The 22,666-nt window shown below is 38.2% G+C and overlaps 1 protein-coding gene across 4 annotated transcripts in view; it reads left to right on the top strand.

The window, feature by feature from the left end:
• The first annotated feature begins 1,167 nt into the window (after nucleotides 1-1,167).
• The window catches only part of samd12 (sterile alpha motif domain containing 12), a 98,387-nt gene continuing 76,888 nt past the window's right edge, over nucleotides 1,168-22,666 (top strand). Inside the window, exon 1 of one of the 4 annotated variants that reach the window (XR_008300788.1) lies at nucleotides 1,168-2,872. Coding sequence is in view for 2 of the 4 variants with exons in the window: in XM_053228387.1 (XP_053084362.1) it covers nucleotides 3,640-3,700 (61 nt within the window). In the remaining 2 variants the exon portion in view is untranslated. Of the gene's footprint in view, nucleotides 2,873-3,182; nucleotides 3,701-22,666 lie in introns of those variants that run through there. The other 3 variants (XR_008300787.1, XM_053228387.1, XM_026929995.3) reach the window with 3 other exon arrangements.

The following is a 22,666-nucleotide window of genomic DNA, read 5'->3' as shown; positions in this document are numbered from 1 at the left end:
ATTAAGTAATAAATTAACTTTAACTTTAAATTAACATACTTTCAAAAAAATTATACATATGTGTGTATATATATATATATATATATATATATATATATATATATATATATATATATATATATATAATTAAGGAATGTAATATGTACGTACTGTATCTTACACTATACACTGTATATAGAGAGAGCACTATTTCAGAAGACTAAATGCAGAGTTATAACTCTATATTCGGATTTTCATTTATATATTCAGATTTCATATAATTATTTCCTGTTTGGCCCTTCATTAATATATACACACTCCTGGGTGGAAAAAAAAAAATGGTCCACACCCAAAATGGCAAATAATCATTTGTCAGGAAATTAGCAAGAATTAAACAAACAGATAAATTAACTCAGTATGGGATAGCTTTAAATGGGAGAATGTTTAAGCCTTTGGGTAACCATACAAACAGTATTTTACAGAAAGAAAAATCAATGCTTCTCCATTCAGTGTTGATGGCTTCAAACAGTTGAGGAGTATTTGGCAAACGTTTCCCTGTTAGTCTGTGTTTATCGTGAGACCAAATATTCTCTATAGGGTTCAAATCTGGACTCTGACCAGGGCAAAACATGAGCCTGATGGACTTGTTCTCAAGCCACTTTTTGGTGGTCTTCGCAGTGTGAGCAGGAGTATTGTCTTGTATTGTCTGATCATTCCTCTTCAGCAAACTATTTTTCAATCGTGGGAAGCAAGCCTTTCTGCAATATTCTCCTGTATTCCAAAGCATTAATTGACCTTTCACAGTGAAAACGCTCCCCACACCATGACACCTCTTCTTCCATACTTCCATACTTTCCATACTGGTAGAGATGCATTCACTATTGTGCTTCTGACCAGTTCTTCGAAGACACCTCTCTGGAGCATCACCATACAACTCAAATCCAGACGACTCTGCTGAACCACTCTGAATCAAACTTTCCATATTCTGCCAAAAACTTCATCCTGTCTTTGAAGTTTTTCTGAGATAGCAATGGCTTTTTAACACAACTTCTAGACACTAAACCTATATATATATATATATATATATATATATATATATATATATATATATATGTATATATATATATATATATATATAGACATACATATATAACATTGATTATCTCTTTACAGTGGTACCTGTTAAGGGCTGGGATATATTAGTCAGCAAGTGCACAGTCAGTTCTCGAAGATGATGTGTTGGAATCAGGACAAATGGGCAAGTGTAAGGATCTGAGCAACTTTGACAAGGGTCAAACTGTGATGGCTAGACGACTGGGTCAGAGCATCTCCAAAACAGCAGGTCTTGTGGGGTGTTCCCAGTATGCAGTGGCTAGTACCTGCCAAAATTGGTCCAAGGAAGGACAACCGGTGAACCGGCAGCAGGGTCATAGGCTCTTTGATGCGTGTGGGGAGTGAAGGCTAGACCATCTGGTCTGATCCCACAGAAGAGCTAATGTAGCAGAAATTGCTGAAAAAGTTAATGTTGGCTATGAACACACAGTGTAGCCCATTTCACTGCATATGGGGCTGCGTAGCTGCAGATCAGTCAGAATGCGCATGCTGACCCCCGTCCACTGCCAAAAGCACATACAATGGACATGTGAGCATCAGAACCGGACCATGGAGCAATGGAAGAAGGAGGCCTGGTCTGACGAATCATGTTTTCTTTTACTTCATGAGGACGGCTGGGTGCATGTGCGTCATGGGGAAGAGATGGCACCAGGATGCACTATGGGTAGAAGGCAAGCTGGCGGAGGCAGTGTGATGCTCTGGGCAATGTTCTGCTGGGAAACTTTGGTCCTGGCAACATGTGGATGTTACTTTGACACGTACCACCTACCTAAACATTGCTGCAGACCAAGAACACCCCTTCATGGCAACAGTATTCCCTAATGGCAGTGGTCTCTTTCAGCAGGATAATGCGCCCTGCCACACTGCAAAAATTGTTCAAGAATGGTTTGAAGAACGTGACAAAGAGTTCAAGGTGTTGACTTGGCCTCCAAATTCCCCAGATCTCAATCCGATCGAGCATCCATGGGATGTGCTGGACAAACAAGTCTGATCCAGGGAGGCCCCACCTCAAACTTACAGGACTTAAAGGATCTGCTGCTAATGTCTTGGTGCCAGATACCACAGCACACCTTCAGAGGTCTTGTGGAGTCCATGCCTCAAGGGGTCAGAGCTGTTTTGGTGGCACAAGGGGGACCTACACAATATTAGGCAGGTGGTTTAATGTTATGGCTGATCAGTGTATATACGAATGCAATTTGTATGTATTAATTTAAATGTATTTATTGTGGACCCCATGACATGTAGCACTGTAGCTTGATCTCTGATGCATATCCTGAAAGTGTAAAGACTCATTAATGGGGAAATATGCATGATTTGTAAACCATGTTAGAGTCACACCGTTGCTGGTATGCAATGATGTAATGCTGTGATTGAATGTAATCTTGTTAATGATAACTACATTCCCCACAATTCTCTGACACAAAGCTACAAGAGGTTTTTTTAAGGAGCGCGCGAGTTTCCGTGTTGCCAGATTGTGCGATTTCCATCCCAATATGGCTATCTGTAATCTTATTTGGATATAGAAATGGCACTGAGATAGGAAATAATATGTGGAAAAGTTATTATCTTGCCAAGTGCATAGTAAAATGAGATAGTATTAAGCACTGATAAGGTTGGAAACCGACGCTCCAACCTGGCAACAATGGGTTTGTGGACTTGACAGGATTTGCCTGCGGCAAGTGTTAACAAGCGCGAGGCGATAAGCTGCTGAGAGTGCCAGTGATCCTGCCACCGTGAGCATGATGTGCCATTCTGTGGAGTAGCAGAATGGCGGTCGAAGGTAAGATTTAAACAAAGACGTTGAGGATGTTATTAGAGTGTCACACTGACCTTCTGAACAACAAACAGGGACAACAGTAAGCAACTGCTGCGAGGCGCGAGCTCGGGTTTATGATTGGCTTGTGCGGCAGCAGCACGCGCGCGCATCCTCGTCCTCCTGCTGAGTATGTAGCCAATGTAGAGATGCATGTAATATATATATATATATATATATATATATATATATATATATATATATATATATATATATATATATATATATATGTGTGTGTGTGTGTGTGTGTGTGTGTGTGTGTGTGTGCTAGAGAGAGAGAGAGAGAGAGAGAGAGAGACTAATAACCCTGTGCACATATTGTAAGGATTTGTGATTCTGCATGATTAATTTAGCGTGCTGATCCCCACCAGCTGATGCACAGGGATCAGGAGAAGCAGAAAAATGCACAGTTAGGGCAAGAAGTGTTAAATGCGCGCGCGCGTGGCACGAAGGCTATACGTTTTTTTTTTTTGTTTTCTGTTTTTTTTTTTTAAGCAATGGAAAGCTTTAAAAGGTTGCAATCCCAGCACTTGTTTGTCTCATTTTAGACTGATATTCAGACATTAGTAAACGTATTCAGACGCGTTCAGTAAACGTTTCAGTGGCTTTATTCATTGTACCTGGTCTGAAGTGGCATGGCACGCGCGCAAACGGGGCCAGAAGTGAGCGCGTGACTGATTTGTAAAGAAAGAGCTGCACAGTGAGCTGAAGTGAACGGCACTCTGTAGGTCCTGATGCTCGGCCAGTCTCCACATCTTGTTGGGGGAATTCTCTGGATTCAGAACCCCATGCGAGGTATGTCCTTTGCGTTCCTAAAGAGCCATGCACTGATAAGCATCGAGCCGTCAGTGTGACTGAAGATCTTTGCAGCATGTGTAATGAATAATCACGCTTCTTTGTTGTCTGTGCGTCTGATCCGGTCCGACTGGATGTTTAGTCATGAATCTGATCTCGCCTGGAATGATGGAAGAATACATGGACGTTAAGGTTGTGTTCCTGCATGCTCACATTGTTGTTGGCTGTAGGTTTATTGATGAGGACACATTCATCATTTAACTTAAGCACAGATGAACCAGCATTACACACACACACACACACACACACACACACACACACACACACACACACTTTTGTTTTTGTCTTACTATCATTGCAGGACTGTCCATTCACATAATTATTAATGCAGCTAATTAATCCTATTCCTACACCTAAACCCAACCCAGACCTTAAAACCTTTTTGGCTCTGCTTTTAAATAAAAGCTGGAGTTTCTGTTTTCCTGGTGTGAGCAGCTCAAATGTCACCACAATGTCAAAACTGTCATTGTATTCCTAGCATCCTTGTGGGGACATTTAAGCATGATATGATATATCCATAAGATATTAAAAAAAAGATGAAAAACATTACAAACATTCCTCTGAATACGCACAGACATAATGTAGCTCGTCTGTGGTAGTCTTCTATTTTTAAAGGAAAATAGTTAACTAAGGAGACACACAAGCAACAGAGAAGAAATCAGTGTATTGTCCAGTTAGTGCCGTGCTTTTCGACTGCAGACCTGCAAAGAGGTCGTGACTTATACGAAGTTCACCGCTTACTGATATAAGTACCATTAAATTACAACTGATTTTATGCACCTTAATCTTTAGGATTTATTTCTTTTATTTCAAGTCCAGCAGATGTATAAAACCAAATCAACAGTGTCACTGTCATGGTTTAATCTTACTATATGTAGGTCAGTGGTAGATTTTTATTTTCAACATACAGTAACTATTGAGAAAAGCTTCAAAGCTTCAAAATAGTATGTCCAAGTGTTTTATAAAAGTCCTCCATTAGATTACTGGGACTTTTTGGTCAATGGAGAAAACAGCTTTTGTACGTTCGACAAATTTTACCATTGTTGATTCTGAAGACATAATTACTCTTTCGTTGTTCATTCATTTATTCATCTTCAGTATCCGGTTTATCCTGATCGGGGTTGCGTGGATCCAGAGTCAATCCCCAAACACTCATTCAAATCTAGCCAGTTCATCTACTGGGCATGATTTGGGAGGTCAAAGGAAACCAGAGAACCTGAAGTAAACCCACAGGATCGTAGGGGAACCATGTGAACATCCACAGAGGTAGAAATCTGAGCTCAGGACGAAACTAGGAAGCCTGGAGCTGAGCGGCGTCACTGCTACCCACTGCACCACCATGCTGCCTAAATTGGGTTGTATTCAGAATAATGCTAGTTTTGACTCTTTTCCTGCCAGTTAGTTTTATATCAAATGAGCTTCAGAAGGCATCTGTTCTGTATTTTACCATCTCTTGGGTGTTTAAGGGATTGATTTAGTGCATGCATTGAAAAGTAAAAATAAGTTGGTTTTCTCTGTAATTCAGTTGCCTCATAGTGTGTTTAATTTTGAAAAGAAATTCACATAGTTTTTGGCTGTCCTTTTATATTTTTGCACTGCTTTTTTGTAATCATGATAGTTTCATTAATGATTTAGATCAGGATTGGCCGAGATCTCATCACAGTCACAGAATCTTGTGTCGAGACTGTCAGCATGCTGCTCAGGTCACCCAGATGGGCTTCAGCCTTGGGCTATTGATTTCCTCACTTTAAATCTGGTTTGTCCCTGGGGAATTTTATGGCCGGCTTTGCCCCTGGCGTTGATCTAATTGCCGTGGGTCTTTACAGTGCTTTTACTTTAATGAACTGCATTCAGGGACATGGCATATAGAAGTACAGCTATAAGGTAGGAGGAATGGCGCGTTTGCTGTTCTGCGCATATCCTACTAAATGATTCATCATGTGTGGAGAAGAAGATCAGTTCAAGGTTAATGGAGTTCACATTAACTAGTGTGGAAAGTGACAGAAGAATAAAAATGCAAAGCATTGTCACTGAAGATCCTCAGACACACTGTATGTAGCCATGTGTACAGAGTTGTTGTATTGTCTTGCATCAAAGTTGCATCACAGTCCAGGAGATATAATATTTTATCCCACTGTATACATGTACTGTGTATAGATGGAATGTGAAATACGACTTAGTGCATTAAGAAAGACAGATTATGAATCAGGTCTGAGATTGAGTTGTTTTTTTTTTGCAGTGGAAATGATTTTGGAAATAAGAATTCAAATAGAAATTATATTTGTAATGTGTACAGTTTCCTGAAGACAACAATTTGTAAATTACTAGGCTTACTAAATAGCAAAATACAACACATGAAATGCCATGGCCCATATTCGCAAAGAATATTAAGGCTAAAATTAGCTCCTGACTTGCTGATTTAGGAGAAACTCTTAAAAAAATAGGTGGATTAATCCTAAATTTAAGAAATAAAGCAGTTTAGTACTAAATTCCGGTCCTAAACCTGCGAAAACATAGGGCTCGTACAGACTCCTAAGTAATTAAGTCACAATCTTAACTGACTGCTTCAGCAATTACCAATGCAGTCAAGTTCATGTGTTTAATATATTTAATGGCGATGATCTTTAAAAAAAAAAAAAAAAAGATATCATGCCAATATTAGGAATATTTCAATAAATGTGTCTGTAATGCATTACAGGCCGAGATCAGACACAACTCTCTGCTATTTGGCCACGTGAAAATTCCGGCTATGCTTGGCTTTACACCAAGCAATAAATGCCCTCTCCAGACACCTATTAACATTTCAATCATTGTTAATGATGACAGAAGTTTTCATAACTGAATCTCAACAGATTGCCATAACAGGATTTCAACTGAATATCAATATTAACAGATGTCTTCACAGTAAAGTCATAAATGAAAGCCATTACACAATGTATTATTACAATAAAAAATATAATGAAAATAAAAGTGTCATTGATTTCATACTACAAGGATTAATATGTTTTACATTTTTGTAAACTACAGAGCTATGGGTACAATATGGAATAGTATACAGACTGTAGAATTCAGTAATTTCATTAAATGGAAGAAAAATCCTTACATTAATACACACACATATATGCTAAGCTGACGTATCTGATTCAGACAATTTAGGTTTTTGTTTTCATATATGAAATCAGCAATACTTTTTTAATTTGTTTTATTCTTTTTTATCACTTCATGCATTGGGATTTGATTCATGTGTTTACCATGCATGCCACTCACTGTCATTATTAATTCATGAAACACTCTGTCATCCATAGCAACAAATAGATAGAAAGATAACATACTTCTTTGTGAGTATGACCCCTGATCTTTATTGCATTCATCTGCTGCCTGGTATAATGAGAACAGTAAATGATGCCCTCTGAGGTTCTGCAGTTTGACTCTTTAAGCTTTTTCACGCCACTTCCAATTATTTCTAGTTGAAAAATTGGAGAAAAAATGATAATATTTGTTTTAGCTGGCCAGACTGCTCGCAAGAGCACAAGCATTTTTGTCATGTTAATGACAAGCATTTCCTTGTCACATACCTGCTATTGGTTGTTTTAGTGTTGTTTAGTGGTTTATATTTAACTTTACTTCTCACTGTTTCTGCAGCAAAGCTGCAACAAATGCCAAGAACAAAACAGTGGCTATTGTTAATGCTGTTGTTCATCTTTGCATACTGTGATGACAATAAAGTATTGGACTATAAATATAAAAAGACAAAGATGTGTCCGTGCTACAGTACTTTTGGAGCTTATTGTTCCTCGTTTTCTTTGTTCCAGCTGCTCCAGTGAGTCATTTGACCAGCTAAGACTATTCTACAGTGTTGCCATTTTCCCCACACACAATTTTGCTGACAGTTTTTCTGTTCACATGTGACTGACGAAAGGGGGCCTGCACAATGCACGGCTTCTTAACTGTCATCTCAATAATGGCCTTTGTTAGTTCAGAAGCCTACATGAGACTTTTGTTTGACTGGGTTTGATTTGTTTGGTAAGTCTCACTGTGTACTGTGAGCATCCTGAGCAACCTCAGAAAAGATCCATATAAAGATGCTATGGGTCTTCTGATTGGTTACAACAATCACATGTTCAAATAAATGTAAATATTTTGATCACAATTATGCATTTTTACATCCAGGTCATATCCATTTTAATAAATTGTAATTCACACTGCGTTTTTATCATGTAATCACAATATAGTCACAATATCATATTTTGTTCATGCTGTGCACACCTAGTACATATCCTAGTATTTCAGTGACATGATTTTTCTTTTACGGTTGTCATATATGGGACTGAATTTCTGGCTTCACTTCCTGGACTTTTACCAGTCTTCAGATGTCCAGTTTTTTTCAGATGACCAGGTCTTCTGCTGTTGTAGCTCATCCACCTCAAGGTTCAGTGTGTTGTGCTTTCTGAGATGCTTTTCTGCTCATCACGTTTGTAAAGCGTGATTATTTGAGTTACTGTAGCCTTCCTGTCAGCTTGAACCAGCTGTCTAAGTGGTCAGAAATATAGTGAACATAGTCAATTAGTTGTTCATCAGCAAAGCATGGATAGAGCTGACAAGTGAAATTTAATTAGAGTTTGACTTTGTGGGGTTTAGTGCCTGATCTGGGAATGTTCTTATCTTTAAGCCCGGTAGATCACACTAATTAAAGCTGGATCAGTAATGTGTTTTCGGAATGTACCTATTTATACCCTTGCCAGGTCTATTTATACTGAGGTGCTGGTGCTGTTGGCTCAGGGAAAGGAGCCGAGCTAATTTTATCTCTGATTAGCATTTTAGAGGGCTCCAGCTGCTGTGCTGTGATATTTACAGACATAGATGTGATGAATCACCTCAGACTTGTCTGTTAGAGTAATGAAGAGAAATGCTTAGCAATGTCTTATTGATTTTCCTGAATGAAAAGACTATGATTTTGTCTACCATTCTGACTCTATACTGTACATAATAGGAGGATATTTGGCCTGTTCTCCAGCCATTGATGTGTTTTCAGTGATTCATATTAAGACTGAACATCAATTGTTAATAGAGCTGTGGTATCAGCTCTGTGAAGTCAGTCTTTTGCAATCTATTGAGCAGCTTTAATTTAAGTATTGGAGTAGACTCCTGGCTTTACAGCAACAGGGTGATTCAGACCTCACGGGTTTCCGGAGAATATACCGCAGAATAAACCATAGAAGCACTTCTTGTTTATCAAAATCAATAGTGCATCTTAGGCAGCTGATAGCAATAGACAAGCTTATTTTTACTTGTACTGTCTGCAAATTGTTCCTTAACTAGTAAGTTGATGGCAGTCAGCAGAGGTGTTGAGAGCTGTCAGGTCTGGAGGAATCAACAATAGTCTTCACCTCAGTCAGAGAGACTGATAAAGAGAGACTGATAAAGAGAGACTGATATCTTTACCACACTTTTCTGCCCACAACCTTCAGAATCTTGAAGGTTGCAATCTGAGTGACTTCCTGCACTTCCATGTATACACCGTGATATATTGGGCTTGTAGGAGCAATATATAGTTACCTGACTAAACAAATTGAAGAAATACTACTTTAATAGATTTTGAAATTTTTATCTGTGAAGCACTGTGAATAAATGAGAGAATCTCCCATGTTTGCCAGTGGGCTAAGGGAAAAGGTCAATGGTTGGTCATCTGCAATATCAGTTAAATTGCCTCACTGTATAAAAGTAGGTGGTTCTCAACCATATTTAGTGATGAAACAGGTGCTGCCTTGTGAATGTCTTGAAAATTGGAAAGCTCTTTTTTTGGTGAAAGTAGTGAGGGATCTTACAAACAGTGAAAGAATTGGAAAAGCACTGATGTTTGTGTCATGGGACATTTTCACATGCTTATAGCCAAAGTTGTTCATCATTAGTTAATAGGAAAGGGGTAACAGTTTTATTATAGAACTGAAAAACTAGACGTTCAATGATACATTTTTAAAATCTGGATTGTCAGTGCTGTTGTTCCATGCAGCGTTTCGTGCTACAGCCTTGTAAAAGAAGTTATTTGCCTGCATTCACATTGCTTAATGAGAAAATGGGATTTAATAAAAGTAAAACAAAATGGGCTGAAAATGGAAGTGTACAGATTTTTTTTGTGTGTTGGAGAGGAGATGTTGGGAGAAGGTTTCCTAGATTTACAGCCTCTCTTGGTCAGGTCACATCACATCACATATTTCTGCAATCACTTCAAGGTCCAGGTCCACTTGCTTAGTCAACAAGGTAGTATTTTATCTTGCTGGAATATTTGTAGCTACTTGTTTCCTTTGTCCATATTTGCCTTGCATGCTATTTATGTACTGTTCTTTTTCCCCTAACTGTTGGTCATACAAAGGAATTGTAGCATTTATTCAAAGAGCAGTACACATTGTGTTGTTATCATGTTTTTTAGAGCATTTGTGTCTGTTTGAAAAGTGACTCAAGTGTGTGCTTTTGGTAGACATTGTTTTATGGCTGAACATATCTGTGTCTGAGTCTGGCATAACAGATTAACAAAGCAGAGAGTCGTAAACTCAGAGTCCACTATGGCTGGCAAACCCTGCCTGCTGTTAATGTTTGCTTTTTTATCAGGGTGAATTAAAGGGAGTTAAAAGCCTCTTTTCCACTGTAGAGGCGATTGTACTACTGCTGCATCGTGCCACTCCACACCAGAGCGCTCTCATGAACCTTACGCTTTCAACTGGATTTGTTATGCTGTAAGATCAAGGATGAGGAAGTATGAAAGAAAAACCACAGTAATGATACAGTGGCAGATGTCATCGCTCTCTAATCTTCTCACTGATGATATAATTAAAGAAGGACTGTCCTCCTTGTCTTTTTTTATATTTCGTGCCTTATCATGTTATGCATTATCAATTTACCCGAGTCTCACCTTTCACTGTGAATAAGTCTTTGACATACTGTTCAAACAGGATCATTAGTGTCATAGTGTCATGGTTAGTCACATTGTGGACAGTGGATGGTTACCTCACCACTGACTTTTTCATAATACCAATTAAAATGCATTTCCACCTATTACTGATTACCTGTTAATTTTTTTTTAACCTGATTGAGTTCCTTACTCCAGTGGTTCTCATACTTTTCATGTCTCTGTGACTCCCCATCACAACCCACTCCCTCTGGAGTTCCCCTAAATCCCTAAATCATTCTACAGCAGCCACCATTTCTCCGCAGTGACTCCACTGAAAAAAAAAAGGGAGTAAGTGGTTGGTCAGATTTCAGAAAATATATTATATATAGTTTACATTAAAATATTTACTTTGTCTTTAAATTGTGATTTTATTGCTTATACTAAATTTAATTTAAACAAATATCTTATCTGCTAGTTTGATTTGTGTAAAGTGAGTGATCAATTCATATCGTACTAATGTGATCCAGTTATGTTATAAAATCTCTTGAGGATGTCGTTGCCGACAGGAAAAAATGACTGTAGTACTAAATTAACTTGCTTAAATGGTTGTGGCATGATAGCTCAGTGGGCCATGCTGCTGCCTCACAACACCAGGCTTTTGGGCTTGAGCCTGAGCTTGGGTGAGTGTGTGGCATTCAGTTTTATTCTAGGGCTTTGAATATATGTGACGTAAAACAAATTGTGATACTATGACTCAGTTCATTCTCGTGGATCCAATGTACACATTTGAATCAAGTAAATTCAACGAACTAGTTGATTATTCATGTGTATTGATCAAAAATTGGCTTTATTGTGGCATATAAATGGGAAATGCTGTAACCAGTATAATTTGACATTTTTATTAATTGCTTTTTTTTCAAAACACAAGGTAAAAAAAGAAATAATGTTAGGAAATAATGTTTTAATCGCTACCTCTTTATCTAAAATGTACAAAATCACACAGGCATTCATTATCATTAATCTTAACAAGCCATAATTAAACAGGCTAAAAATTAAAAATGAAACTTAACCAGCCTCATTAAACAAAAAAATTGCTCCATACAGTATATATTACTATTACATAGAAGAAATATGAAGCCCCCTGAATGAAATGTGATATGAGGCTATAATGTCAAATGTTTAGTATATTGACGTAATAAATGACGTTAAACCTTTTTTCTAGTCGAGTCTGATGGCTCCGTTAAGCTTTTTGTTGTCTAAGCAAGAAATCTGTACGTTGGAAGTGAAATCCATCAAATATAAAATATCCACGAATAGAAAAAATATCTATGAATATGAATATGGTTGATTAGTACTGGGATACAGTGAGACTGTAATATATAAGAACAGTTTATGATTTCATCTTATTTTTAGACTAGGTTATCTAGGTTATCATTTCAGTAACATCATCATCATCATCATGAAAATTTTAAACCGAAACAACCCTATGTGGAAGTAGTTACTAAAAGGCTTCGACTGACTATGACACCACCTTTAGCATTCCTCTGAGCCAGGATGACAAATTACATGAAATAAGTAAGTAAAAGACTCTGGGTAGGGCGTCACACTTATTCAGTACACCCTCAAGCAGCAATTAAGAGCTCAAAGAAGTTTGCAATAGACTGTGGCATTGTGGAACTTGATCCTTTCTGTCTGTTTCGATGATGAAACCATGTTTTGTTGGAAGGAATTTGCATTTTGGGAGGGAGAGGTTTTCATGAGCTTTTTAGTTTGTCTTTTAATTATAGCACTTGTTGGTGACATGTAAAATATGGTCTTAAGCTCATATATAGTCTGAATGTCATAAAACATTGCTGAGATACATCCTGTTTTGTCTCCTTGTCATCAACTTTGTTATTGGTTACTGGTTACGGATATAAACCAAATCCTTCTGTAATATTTGTGAGGCCTAGTCTCAAGATCATCTGATTCAAATTTGATGATATGACCAAATTTGTAAGAGGATTAGATTGAAGATGCAAGATGACGCCCAGTCTAATATGGCAGACAATCATAACCAATCATAACCACTGGGCTAGTCATGACCTAATGAATGATATGAAAATTGTAATGTTGATTCTGTGGTGAGCTCTAATGACACCACCCTGAAGAGACCTGATGTTCCACTCCTAACCATGTCTAGGTGGAAAAGCCACTGACAAACATTTCCTTTTATGCTCAGAATCATTTGGTCCTACAGTGGAAAAGAGGCCAAAGAGAGCAAATCCTATCACCGGTTCCCACGGCCTGAGATGTGCAGAGTGACCTGCTCTGCTTTGAAATCTAGCTTAGACATAATGTGGGGGTACCATCACATTCATTTCAAGGGAAAAAAACCTTCTGAATCTTTAACCAGTGCTGATGTGAAGTTGACCTACTTCAGTAGACTGAGACAACCCCTTCATCTTGGTCTCTGGCGGGAGAGAAGGAAAGAGAGAGAGAGCGTGCTTTTGGCCCAAATATGGCATCATTAGTTCCCTCTTTCTCTCTATCTCCTTTCTAGTCTTCAAAGAGCTCAATTAGAACTTTAGTAAGCGTGTAACAAGGAACCCCTGCTGACAGGAAAGCTGTTCTCTGGGGCTTAAAAAGCTCCATTGAACTGAACCGTACACATGGCAGAAGAAACTGTTTACGTTTTCTCATGTGGCAAATGCGAGACTGATTACTACTTGAAATCAGAAGATGGCACGATTGCAGCTCGTGTTAGTGTCTATTTGGAGAATTGTATGGATGAAAAATTGGAGGGAAAGAGAAACTTGGCTCCTGGCTTAGATTTGAATAGCCAAATGGAGTAGACTTTGGCCAGAATGGAAAAATGCAAGCAATCCAAATTTAACAAGGTTGTTCATTTAGTCAGTTTCATTCACACTATGAATATGGAGAACTGAGTTACTTCCAATCGCCAAATGGTCCATATTAGGGATGTAACAGAATACAAATACATTATTCAGAATGAACGGATAATGTGTTCGAAACAGATACAGATATGAAAGCTTGCCAGAGAGGTTCACAGGGCATCTGGTTCAGACTAGACATGTGCATCAGGATTGGGATCCTGTAGGATGCAACAGCAAAGTTGCCTGAGTTTTTTTTTTCTTCATGCAGGAATAAGCGGGAGGTCAGATATAAAGCTTATGGAACAAACAAAGGCCATGTTCATTAACACGCATTTACAGCATTCATTCATACATCCTTAGTAACTGCCTGGTTTAAAATACACTACTAGTTTGTTTATATTCTGGGGAACTAAATATGTTAGAAAATATAGTGGGCAGCCCACAGCTCTAGTTGAGACCCATTATGAACTCGAGTGATGTATCTGAGGTTGAGGAAGGTGTTAATCTGAATACAGATACACAAATTCAGAGCACTAAACAGATACAAATACAGATATTTGCATTGTGTTACACCCCTAGTCCATATTATAAACATAAATACCCTTTTCCTGTTATTGTGGTGGAACGATATGTGTTTTGATCTGTGTTGGTCATTGCTGCCACTTGCTAGTAGTGAATTGCCTGTTGTGCTGGTTATAGCTTCTGACACAGACATAGCTTAAATCTTCCTCTTATCTTTATACACGATATCTTGCTCCCTCTATCGTACACTAATCACCTCCATCCACCTCACTGTAGTCCTGTGCTTATTACGCTTCATCAAGTCTCCTGCTCTTCTTAGGTGATTCTCCAGATAGTGAAGCCTTTGCCTGAATGATGGAGGTCACAAACTGGCATTGACTGGCTTGTTCCACATCGAACCCAGCTTCACTTCTGATTATGTACTCCTCACAAGCTCTGCCTACTCAAATACACTGGCCCCAAAGATACAAAGCAACATCTACGCAGCCTATCTGTTTCACTGATTGCGTTAGAAAGGCTAATTCTGTTCGCACTATGTGTCCTGCTACTGCTGAATAGCAGGATCAATATGGTGTTCATTAACTGGTGTTCTTTCTCGTCTTCTCCTTCTTATTTGACCTGTGAACGAGGCAGCAGGAGGAGGGCTGGGGAGCTCACTGATGCGCCTCTGGTCTCACTGCGCATGTCAGACAAGCGAGGGCAAAGAATATTCAGGGCTATCTTTAGAAGATGATGTAAAATGAATCATTCCCAGCATCACCCCTGATCACTACCCAAGATGCACTCTAACCGCAGAAAGAAGATGCTCTTTTTCCCTTTGAAAATCACATGCTGATATGTGATTGTGACGTGCCTCCTTTTCTTGTTTCCCTCCTTTCTCTTTTGCCCTCTTCTTTCATTCTGTTTCACCCGGGCTCTCTCTTCCTCCCTCATCACTCCCAGTATAGCTCAGCCAGATGCATAATTAATTTCAGCTGTAGAGCGGGTGAACATTAGGTGGATGGTGAGCTTCTCTGCTTCATGGACGGAAAGGAGTGGTGAGAAAGCAAGACAGAAGAAAAGAAAGGGAAGGAGGCAGCAGGGTCTGAGAGAGATAAGCGCTTTGTGCTGTGCATGCTAAGTTGCCTTTGTTTTAAAAGGCTGTCTCACTGCAGATGTGGGTGTTGTCACCAATACAGAGCAGATTTACCAGGAGCAAACAGTTATCCATGGAAGTGTTAATTTAATTCAATTCACTCCCATTATATTAAAACCTCGTTCAATTACTGTATATCGTCCTTTTTATAAACAGGCATTCCAGGCAAATCCAGACCAGGAATTAGCAAGACAAAGGTGACGATGTTCCTGTGGTCATCTGGGCACGTAATGTGATTTTGAGATTACGATTTTGCTGAATTACAATGGCTCTGAATGTTATACTGAATGTTAGATATAAGAAAATTTTGTCTCAATATGTGGCATAACATAACAAGTTTTAATAACTGCAGTAGTCTTGATAAGTGAAAATCTCATCAGATGATTCACTACAGAAGGAATGTGAAGTGCACATGTAAATGGCTCTTGGACTAAGAATTTATAGTAGCAGAACAAACCCTTAATGAGTGATTTGACCTAATGAATTTAACATTATTCAGGTCGTTTTGGCTTTTGTTCATTGGCAACTTTACATAATGCTTTTAACTGCTAATGAAATGGGTGGCTGGCTTCATAAGGCACAGTATCATTAAAATTTTGGACAGTGATTGTGTTTTTGAAAGCGATACCTCATTCCAGTTTTTGTGCAAGCAGTGAAGTCAATCAGACAAGTAGTAACCAGTGAAATGTGTTTGCACATGACTAATTATAGGTTGCTAGACCACAGCTTATGAGATGCCTCAATTCTCCCCTTTCTCTCTTTCTAGCTGTCTGTCTGTTGAGGAAGTGCTTTGCTCTGGTATTTACTTTCGGTTTTTAATTCCAGATCGGGATTCTTGTAATCCCTAGCAAAACAAGCTTAGCTGCATGGTTCTGATTTCCTCAAAGTGGCACAACCAGCAGTTTCAGTTTTCGTTTGTTTAGCGGTGATGTTTGGAGTGTGTGTCAGGGACATGGCTGGAGAATAATCCTGTAATGTGCTGTGTATGGATTAGTCACTTCAGCTGACGGGTTTGAGTGGCATAAGGAGTTCGATGTTTGACCTTGTGTCTAATCTTATTTGGCAGTTAAAGCTCTATAATCATGGTCTTTTAATAAGAGTGATTTAAAAATGATAAAGCTCTGTGCAGGAAATTGTCATACCCAGGCAGTATCACTTTAAAGTAGATTTGGACAATATTATCATTAATTATTAGATTTATTATTGTGGATCATTTATTATCTTTTATTGATAATTAATCAATGGCAGATTATTAGTAAAAAAAAAAACAATCTAAAAAAATTGTCAATCAGCAGATCCATCCATCCATTTTCTGCTTATCCTACACAGGGTCATGGGGAGCCTATCCCAGGGGACTCAGGGCACAAGGTGGGGGGCACCCTGGATGGCGCCAACCCATTGTGGGGCACAATCACAAACACATTCACTCACTACAGATAATTTAGAGATGCCAATCAGCCTACAATGCCTGTCTTTGGACTGGGGGAGGAAACCCCCCGAAGCACAGGGAGAACATGCAAACTCTGCGCACACAGACTGGAGGCAGGAATCGAGTCCCCCACCCTGGAGGTGCGAGGCAAATGTGCTAACCACTAAGCCATTAAGCCACCTTGCTGCCATACTTGCTTAATTTGAATGGAGGTAGAAGCTACATCTGTGCAGTAGTACATTAGTGTAACATGGTGAGAGACAGGACGCAGGTCTAAACATAATTTGACCGTTATTACGGAAATCACACAAATCATAACCGGGATCAAAACACAGGCAGGCAAAGTTAAATAAAGATAATCCAGAAATATGGTACGGGAACTAGGGTCAAAACCAGGAAATCTCTGAAATAGGAAACACTTTGATATACGGCAATAAACACTTGGGCTTAATGACAATAATGTATGATCTAATCAAGAAAAAGGTGAACACAGTAAGGTAACAAACCAATGACAGGACAGGGGTGGAGACAGGACTTGAACAGAGACTAAAGCATGAGCAGATCATGTTCAGCACCATAGGAATGGTGACTCAAAGGGGGGAATCTTGAAAGATAAAAGTAGGCTTATAACATTTTGGCTGATGATTAATTGTCAAGGAATTGCCATTAACAGTGTAATTATCTTTTCTGTTGTTTAAGCTATTGTTTTATATCAACAGCCATAACGGGAAGGAGAAGTATCCTGTGTTAGCTGATGTGTTCTGCTTGGCTGACAACACACACAGACAGGTGATAAATTAAAGGGGAAAAACAATGGCTGTTTCGCAGTGGGCGTTTTGCTGGCATGGTTTGAGTCTATTTGTCTCCTTAATGGCAAGCATTACTCCAAATCAAAATAAAGTTATTCTGACTGATCACCTTCATACTATGATGAAACATTTCTATCCTGATGGGAGTGGTCTCTTTGAGGATGACCCCGTCCCCATAAATCATATGCTTTGACATTCAGTCACCAGATTTGTCAAATTGAACACCTATGAGAGAGTCTCCACCATCGTCAAAACTCCAACTGATGAAATATCTTACGATAATTGGTGTTCATCTCTCTAGTACTTGTCTATAGAGCTGTGAACCTAAATGTTAGATGCTACCGGCTAAAATAATTGACATGCATATTTGATAGAAGTTTTTTCTAGTATACACTGAAATATCAAAAGGCTGTTTGTTTAACACGTTTATATTTGCAATGCACTGTAACATGGCAGAAGCACATAAGCACGTGAAGAGAGACTAAAACAAATACCACAGTGTTACTTACGAGTGCTTTTTATTTCTTAGCCTTGGAATTTATAAGTCTGCAATATTTGTACTCAGTTTGCAAAGTAATATTTAAAGCCAGGGGTTTTATCTTACACCTCCGACAGATTAAAGTTTTCTGTTACTAAAGGGATTTGAATCTTATTGATTTTATAGAGGGTATTTTTGAAATAGAAGTATATTTGTAAAAAATTTCCCGGACGTGGCCATTTCTGGTCTTCGTAGATATACTGTGTCTCCTCTACAGATCATTCAGAATTCTGATGCTTGCCTGATTTATAACCTCCTCTCATGAGACTTCCTTACTGAAGGCAGTCTGCTGGCTTCCTGTGGCAGCAAGAATCAAATTCAGAACTCCTATCCTCCTATATTCCAGGCCTCAAATGGCTCTGCACCACATTATCTCTGTACCTTGGTTCAGAACTACGCACATGCATGCCAGCTTAGGTCATTAACTTCAGGTTGAATGTCATGGTCCTTCTCTGAGGTCTAAACAGGCTTATTAGGCAAGATCTCAGGGCTTCAGTGTTCTGGTTGCTGAGAGAGCTTTTGGTATGGGTCTCAATTTCTACAAAGTCCAAAAGACCAACATCTTCAGATAACATGGAGGGTAGCACTTTATGGATTTTCTCTGCACTTAATTTATATTAATTGTTCTTTGTATTACTTTGTAGTTTTCTGAAATGCTTACACACCGAAAACCCTAACAAGTTGGCTGTACTCAACTGATTGAGTAAGCTCGTTCCCTCAGTTTAACTGACTAATGTGGTCTCCCAAAACTTGTATATTGTGTAAGTTCACTTAACTTGGAGCTCATGTAAACTGTACTTCAATTGTTAAGCTCACTTAATTGATGTTCATATAATGTAGTTAAATAATTAAGTTCACTTGGTGTTCATATAGTGTACCGTATAGCTTACTGATCATGAATCGAACTCGGGCCGTGGCAGTATGTGTGCCGAATACTAGCCACTAGTCCACAAGGGTATTAGTGTATTGACATAATTAAGTTCAATTAACTTGGTGTTTATTTCAATTGTATGTAAATACGACGTGTCCCAGAAGTCTCCATAGATTGGGGAAATGAACACTTTTTAGCAACATGAACTCTTGAAATTGACTACACTGGTACTGGACCAGGCAGAACTTCTTGCATGTTCAATAACATCAAAGAAAAACCATAGTGAGCTCTTTTAATGAATCATGATTTCGAGTTCATAACACAGCAATGAAATCTTAAGTTGATGTATTTTGTAGGTAAATAAAAAATTAAATGAACTTAGATTGTGATTCATGGGTACAAAATGCAACATTTTAAGTAATATTTAGTCCTGATTACTTGGTTGTTTAAGTGAAGACAGCATTAGGGTTTACAGTGCACTTACTTAAAGTTTCACTATTGCTTTAAAATTGTCCCTATGTTACCAACTAGAACACTCTATTACTTGTACAAACCAGCATTATTCTCAAGTCATTTCAGGTTATAAATCCTTACAGCTTCCTCAAATACGTCTGAATTTCTGCACTTTCAGCTGTTCGCACATTTACAGGATGGAGAATAAGTGTCTGCCAGATAGCTAAATGTAACTCTAAATATTTATTAAGGGGCGTTGTGGACATCGTAAGTCTAAACAAAAATGATTTCAACTGAAAGTCTTTATTGATTCATTATTCATAGCGGAAGATTCACTGATGCTCTACAAAGGGAGTGGCAAAACAAGAAGAGATGTACACGCAGGCTCATCTAATGTTCAAATGTTCCAACTTTTGCTTGATGCTCTTTAAGTACATTTTTAGAGAGAACAGAAAACATATCTATCTTGCTGCTTCAAATCTGCTTCCTAATCTGATTTTCATATTTCGTATTAAATCAAATCAATTTTTAGATCCTCACATGTTTTCTTATCTTCTAGACTTTGGAATTTGGCAAAAAAAAAAAAAAAAAACATTTGAAAGCAAATGATTTTTTAGAAGTCTGCCTGAAAAGAAGAATAATACAATAAAAACTGTATTTTATATTACTAGAGTACATTATACCAGACCCCACAAATGGGGCTTGCAATTAAAGTTTCAGTCATGAGGGTTTTTTCCCCCTTAATCCTCGACGTCTATGACAGTTCTATGGAAATAAAGGTCTTATAACTTTTCTCAATTGCAATTCATTAAAGTGCTTCCAGACCGTAGAATGTGGAAATGATACACAGATTCCTGTACTCTTTTTGTGTACCATAAAGAACATACCATGGATAGTGATGGCAGAGGATGAGATGAGAAAAAAACTCAGAAAAAGCCCAGTTTTTAAAAAATCTTAGAAAAAAACAAACTCAGTGAAGCCCATTTCCAAGGAACAAAATTACTCACACTGGTGCAAGGCTAAACAGGATATAACGTTTGTATTTGTACATGATCATAACAATTAATGATACAGTTGTAAGATTGTAAGATTTTCAGCTCGATTATGTTGTTGTATACGAAAATCACCCTACGCACAAGAATTCTTTGTTCATGAGTTGAGATCGGCGTCTTAGAGCACATAATATGACATGCTCACTGAAGGCCAATTTAGTGCCATTGTGACCAAAGACATTCGATGACAAAGGCAGTGTCAGAATTTTTTTTAATTAAAACACCACGATGCTAAAAGTCACCAATAGGAGGACAGCACAGAATAACGAGAAAGTCATGAAACAGCTACAAACAAATAGAAATACAAATTAATCAGATAAATTAATATAGCTTTACCAACCTGCATGCCCGGTCCCTCGTGCAGTTTGTTGCAAAGCTAACACATATGTTAATGGACAGAAAAAATATCCTAAGTATCTCAAGCCTCCGTCACTAATGGCTCCAGAGTCTTCCAGTTTTAAAGTTATCTATTTTCTCCACAGATAACATGCTGCTATTATACCAAGGGCTTGTTTCTGTTTATGCGACCTTGTTTTCTGCACGTGCCCAGATGATGTAAACAGTCCATATTCATTTTCTTTCTGTTGTTAGTGGATCTTCTTCTTACAATCTGACATGGAGAATATGTTAGTGCACAATCTGTTACAGAATTTGGCTGAAACGCACGGTGTAAAACAGACTTTAATGGGCGTGATGTGGTTTAGGACACAGCCTGAAGTTCTGACTGTGTATTACTTGGCACTTGCAGACATGAGATTAATGCTCACACCGTTTAATTAATCCGCTTACATGCTGGAGCTTAAAAAATAATTGAAGCTGTATTTGTTCGTAGTGGTTGCTCTGATTCTTGGTAGTTGAAGTACTACAGTGAATCCTATTAGGATGTATAAATGTATATACACTCATCTCCAGAACCAAAATGTTAGGCTCCAAAATCCTTGGTGGTTAATTAATTAATTGGTTAATTAATTGAAAATATAAGAGAAATCTGACATCTAATTGAAGTAATTTTATCTAAGAAAATAAAAAAATACTCATAATTTTTTTTAACAAAGTCCCATACATTGTTATTATTGGCACGGCTGCATTTACTACATTGAGACTTGTGCTATAATGTTGAGAGTATGAGAATACAGAGAAAGGAATCTGAAAACCTCTAGGGTCCTTTCTTGTGGATTCTCCTCTATAGTTCACCCTAATGTTTTTCAGAGCAGAACTGTGATTATTGAGACGTTCTGTCTGGATTTGGACGTACTATACTGTAATTTAGATCATTGTCCTGCTGGAAGATCCAAGCATGACCTAGTTGTAGTAGCAGAGGCAGCCAGATTCATGGAGTCCATGATGACTTGTATCCTAACCAGTAGTTTTCCAGTATTTTTGAAGGAAAAACAGCTGCACAACATCACAGATCCTCAACCATACTTGGATTCTTTTCTGTGTAACCGTCCTTCTTTTTACTGCAAACCCACCTTGAGTGTTTGTTGCTCCGAAAGCTATATTTTTGTCTCATCTGACCAGTCAGAGTTTCAGCAGCCGTGGCTGTAACTAGCTATTAGGACACTGAGGTCTGGACATCTGTAGTTTCGGAAGGTTTTGGGGTTTTTCATAGCGTTTAGTTGTAAAATTCAATGTGGAAACTTTGCAACGTCTTGAGAAAATGGCAGAATGTAGTTTACTGTGTAGAAAACTCACATTCCAAGACAGTGATGATTGTTTCTCTACTGACCTCAGAGCAGCTGAAGAGGACACTTTAGGTTTGCCCATAGACTCAATCATCTATTTTCTTTAGTGCTCACAAGACAGTTCTTTCAGACTTTAACTTCTTGTTGAAAGATATGCATATCCGACATAGCTATGATATAAATGTTTGTATTTACGAGAGAGCACATGATACAAATGTGAGTGTTTGAGATGAATTGTATCTCTGCAGCAGGGCTAACAATGTGTCTGTGATACAAGTCGAACAGTGGGAGGTTTTCTTCTCTCACCTGCTCTGCTTTTATTCTGCACATACACTCAAAACATCTTTTTCTGTTTGAGAGATGAGCTTGACAACTGCGCACACATTCTCCAGTAAAGCAGACAGAACTTGATGTACAGAAAGTGTGAGGTGAAAAAAGGGCGCATGGAGAACAAAGAAGGGCACGATTTAAAACAGTTAAAAATAACTAAACGGCACAGTGTATTAGTAACATACAGTAACACAGTGTACAGTATTAGTCATATTTTACAGTGTAAACAGTAATTATTAGTGTGATAATTGTAATAATTATCTAACGTTAATAGCATCTAAATATGATACATAAATAAAACAACAAGCAATACTTTTGGG

This window comes from Pangasianodon hypophthalmus, chromosome 23, assembly GCF_027358585.1.
Source record: "Pangasianodon hypophthalmus isolate fPanHyp1 chromosome 23, fPanHyp1.pri, whole genome shotgun sequence".
Classification (NCBI taxonomy): domain Eukaryota; kingdom Metazoa; phylum Chordata; class Actinopteri; order Siluriformes; family Pangasiidae; genus Pangasianodon; species Pangasianodon hypophthalmus.
The sequence above is the reverse complement of the archived record's forward strand: the minus strand, read 5'-3'. Positions and strand labels throughout refer to the sequence as shown.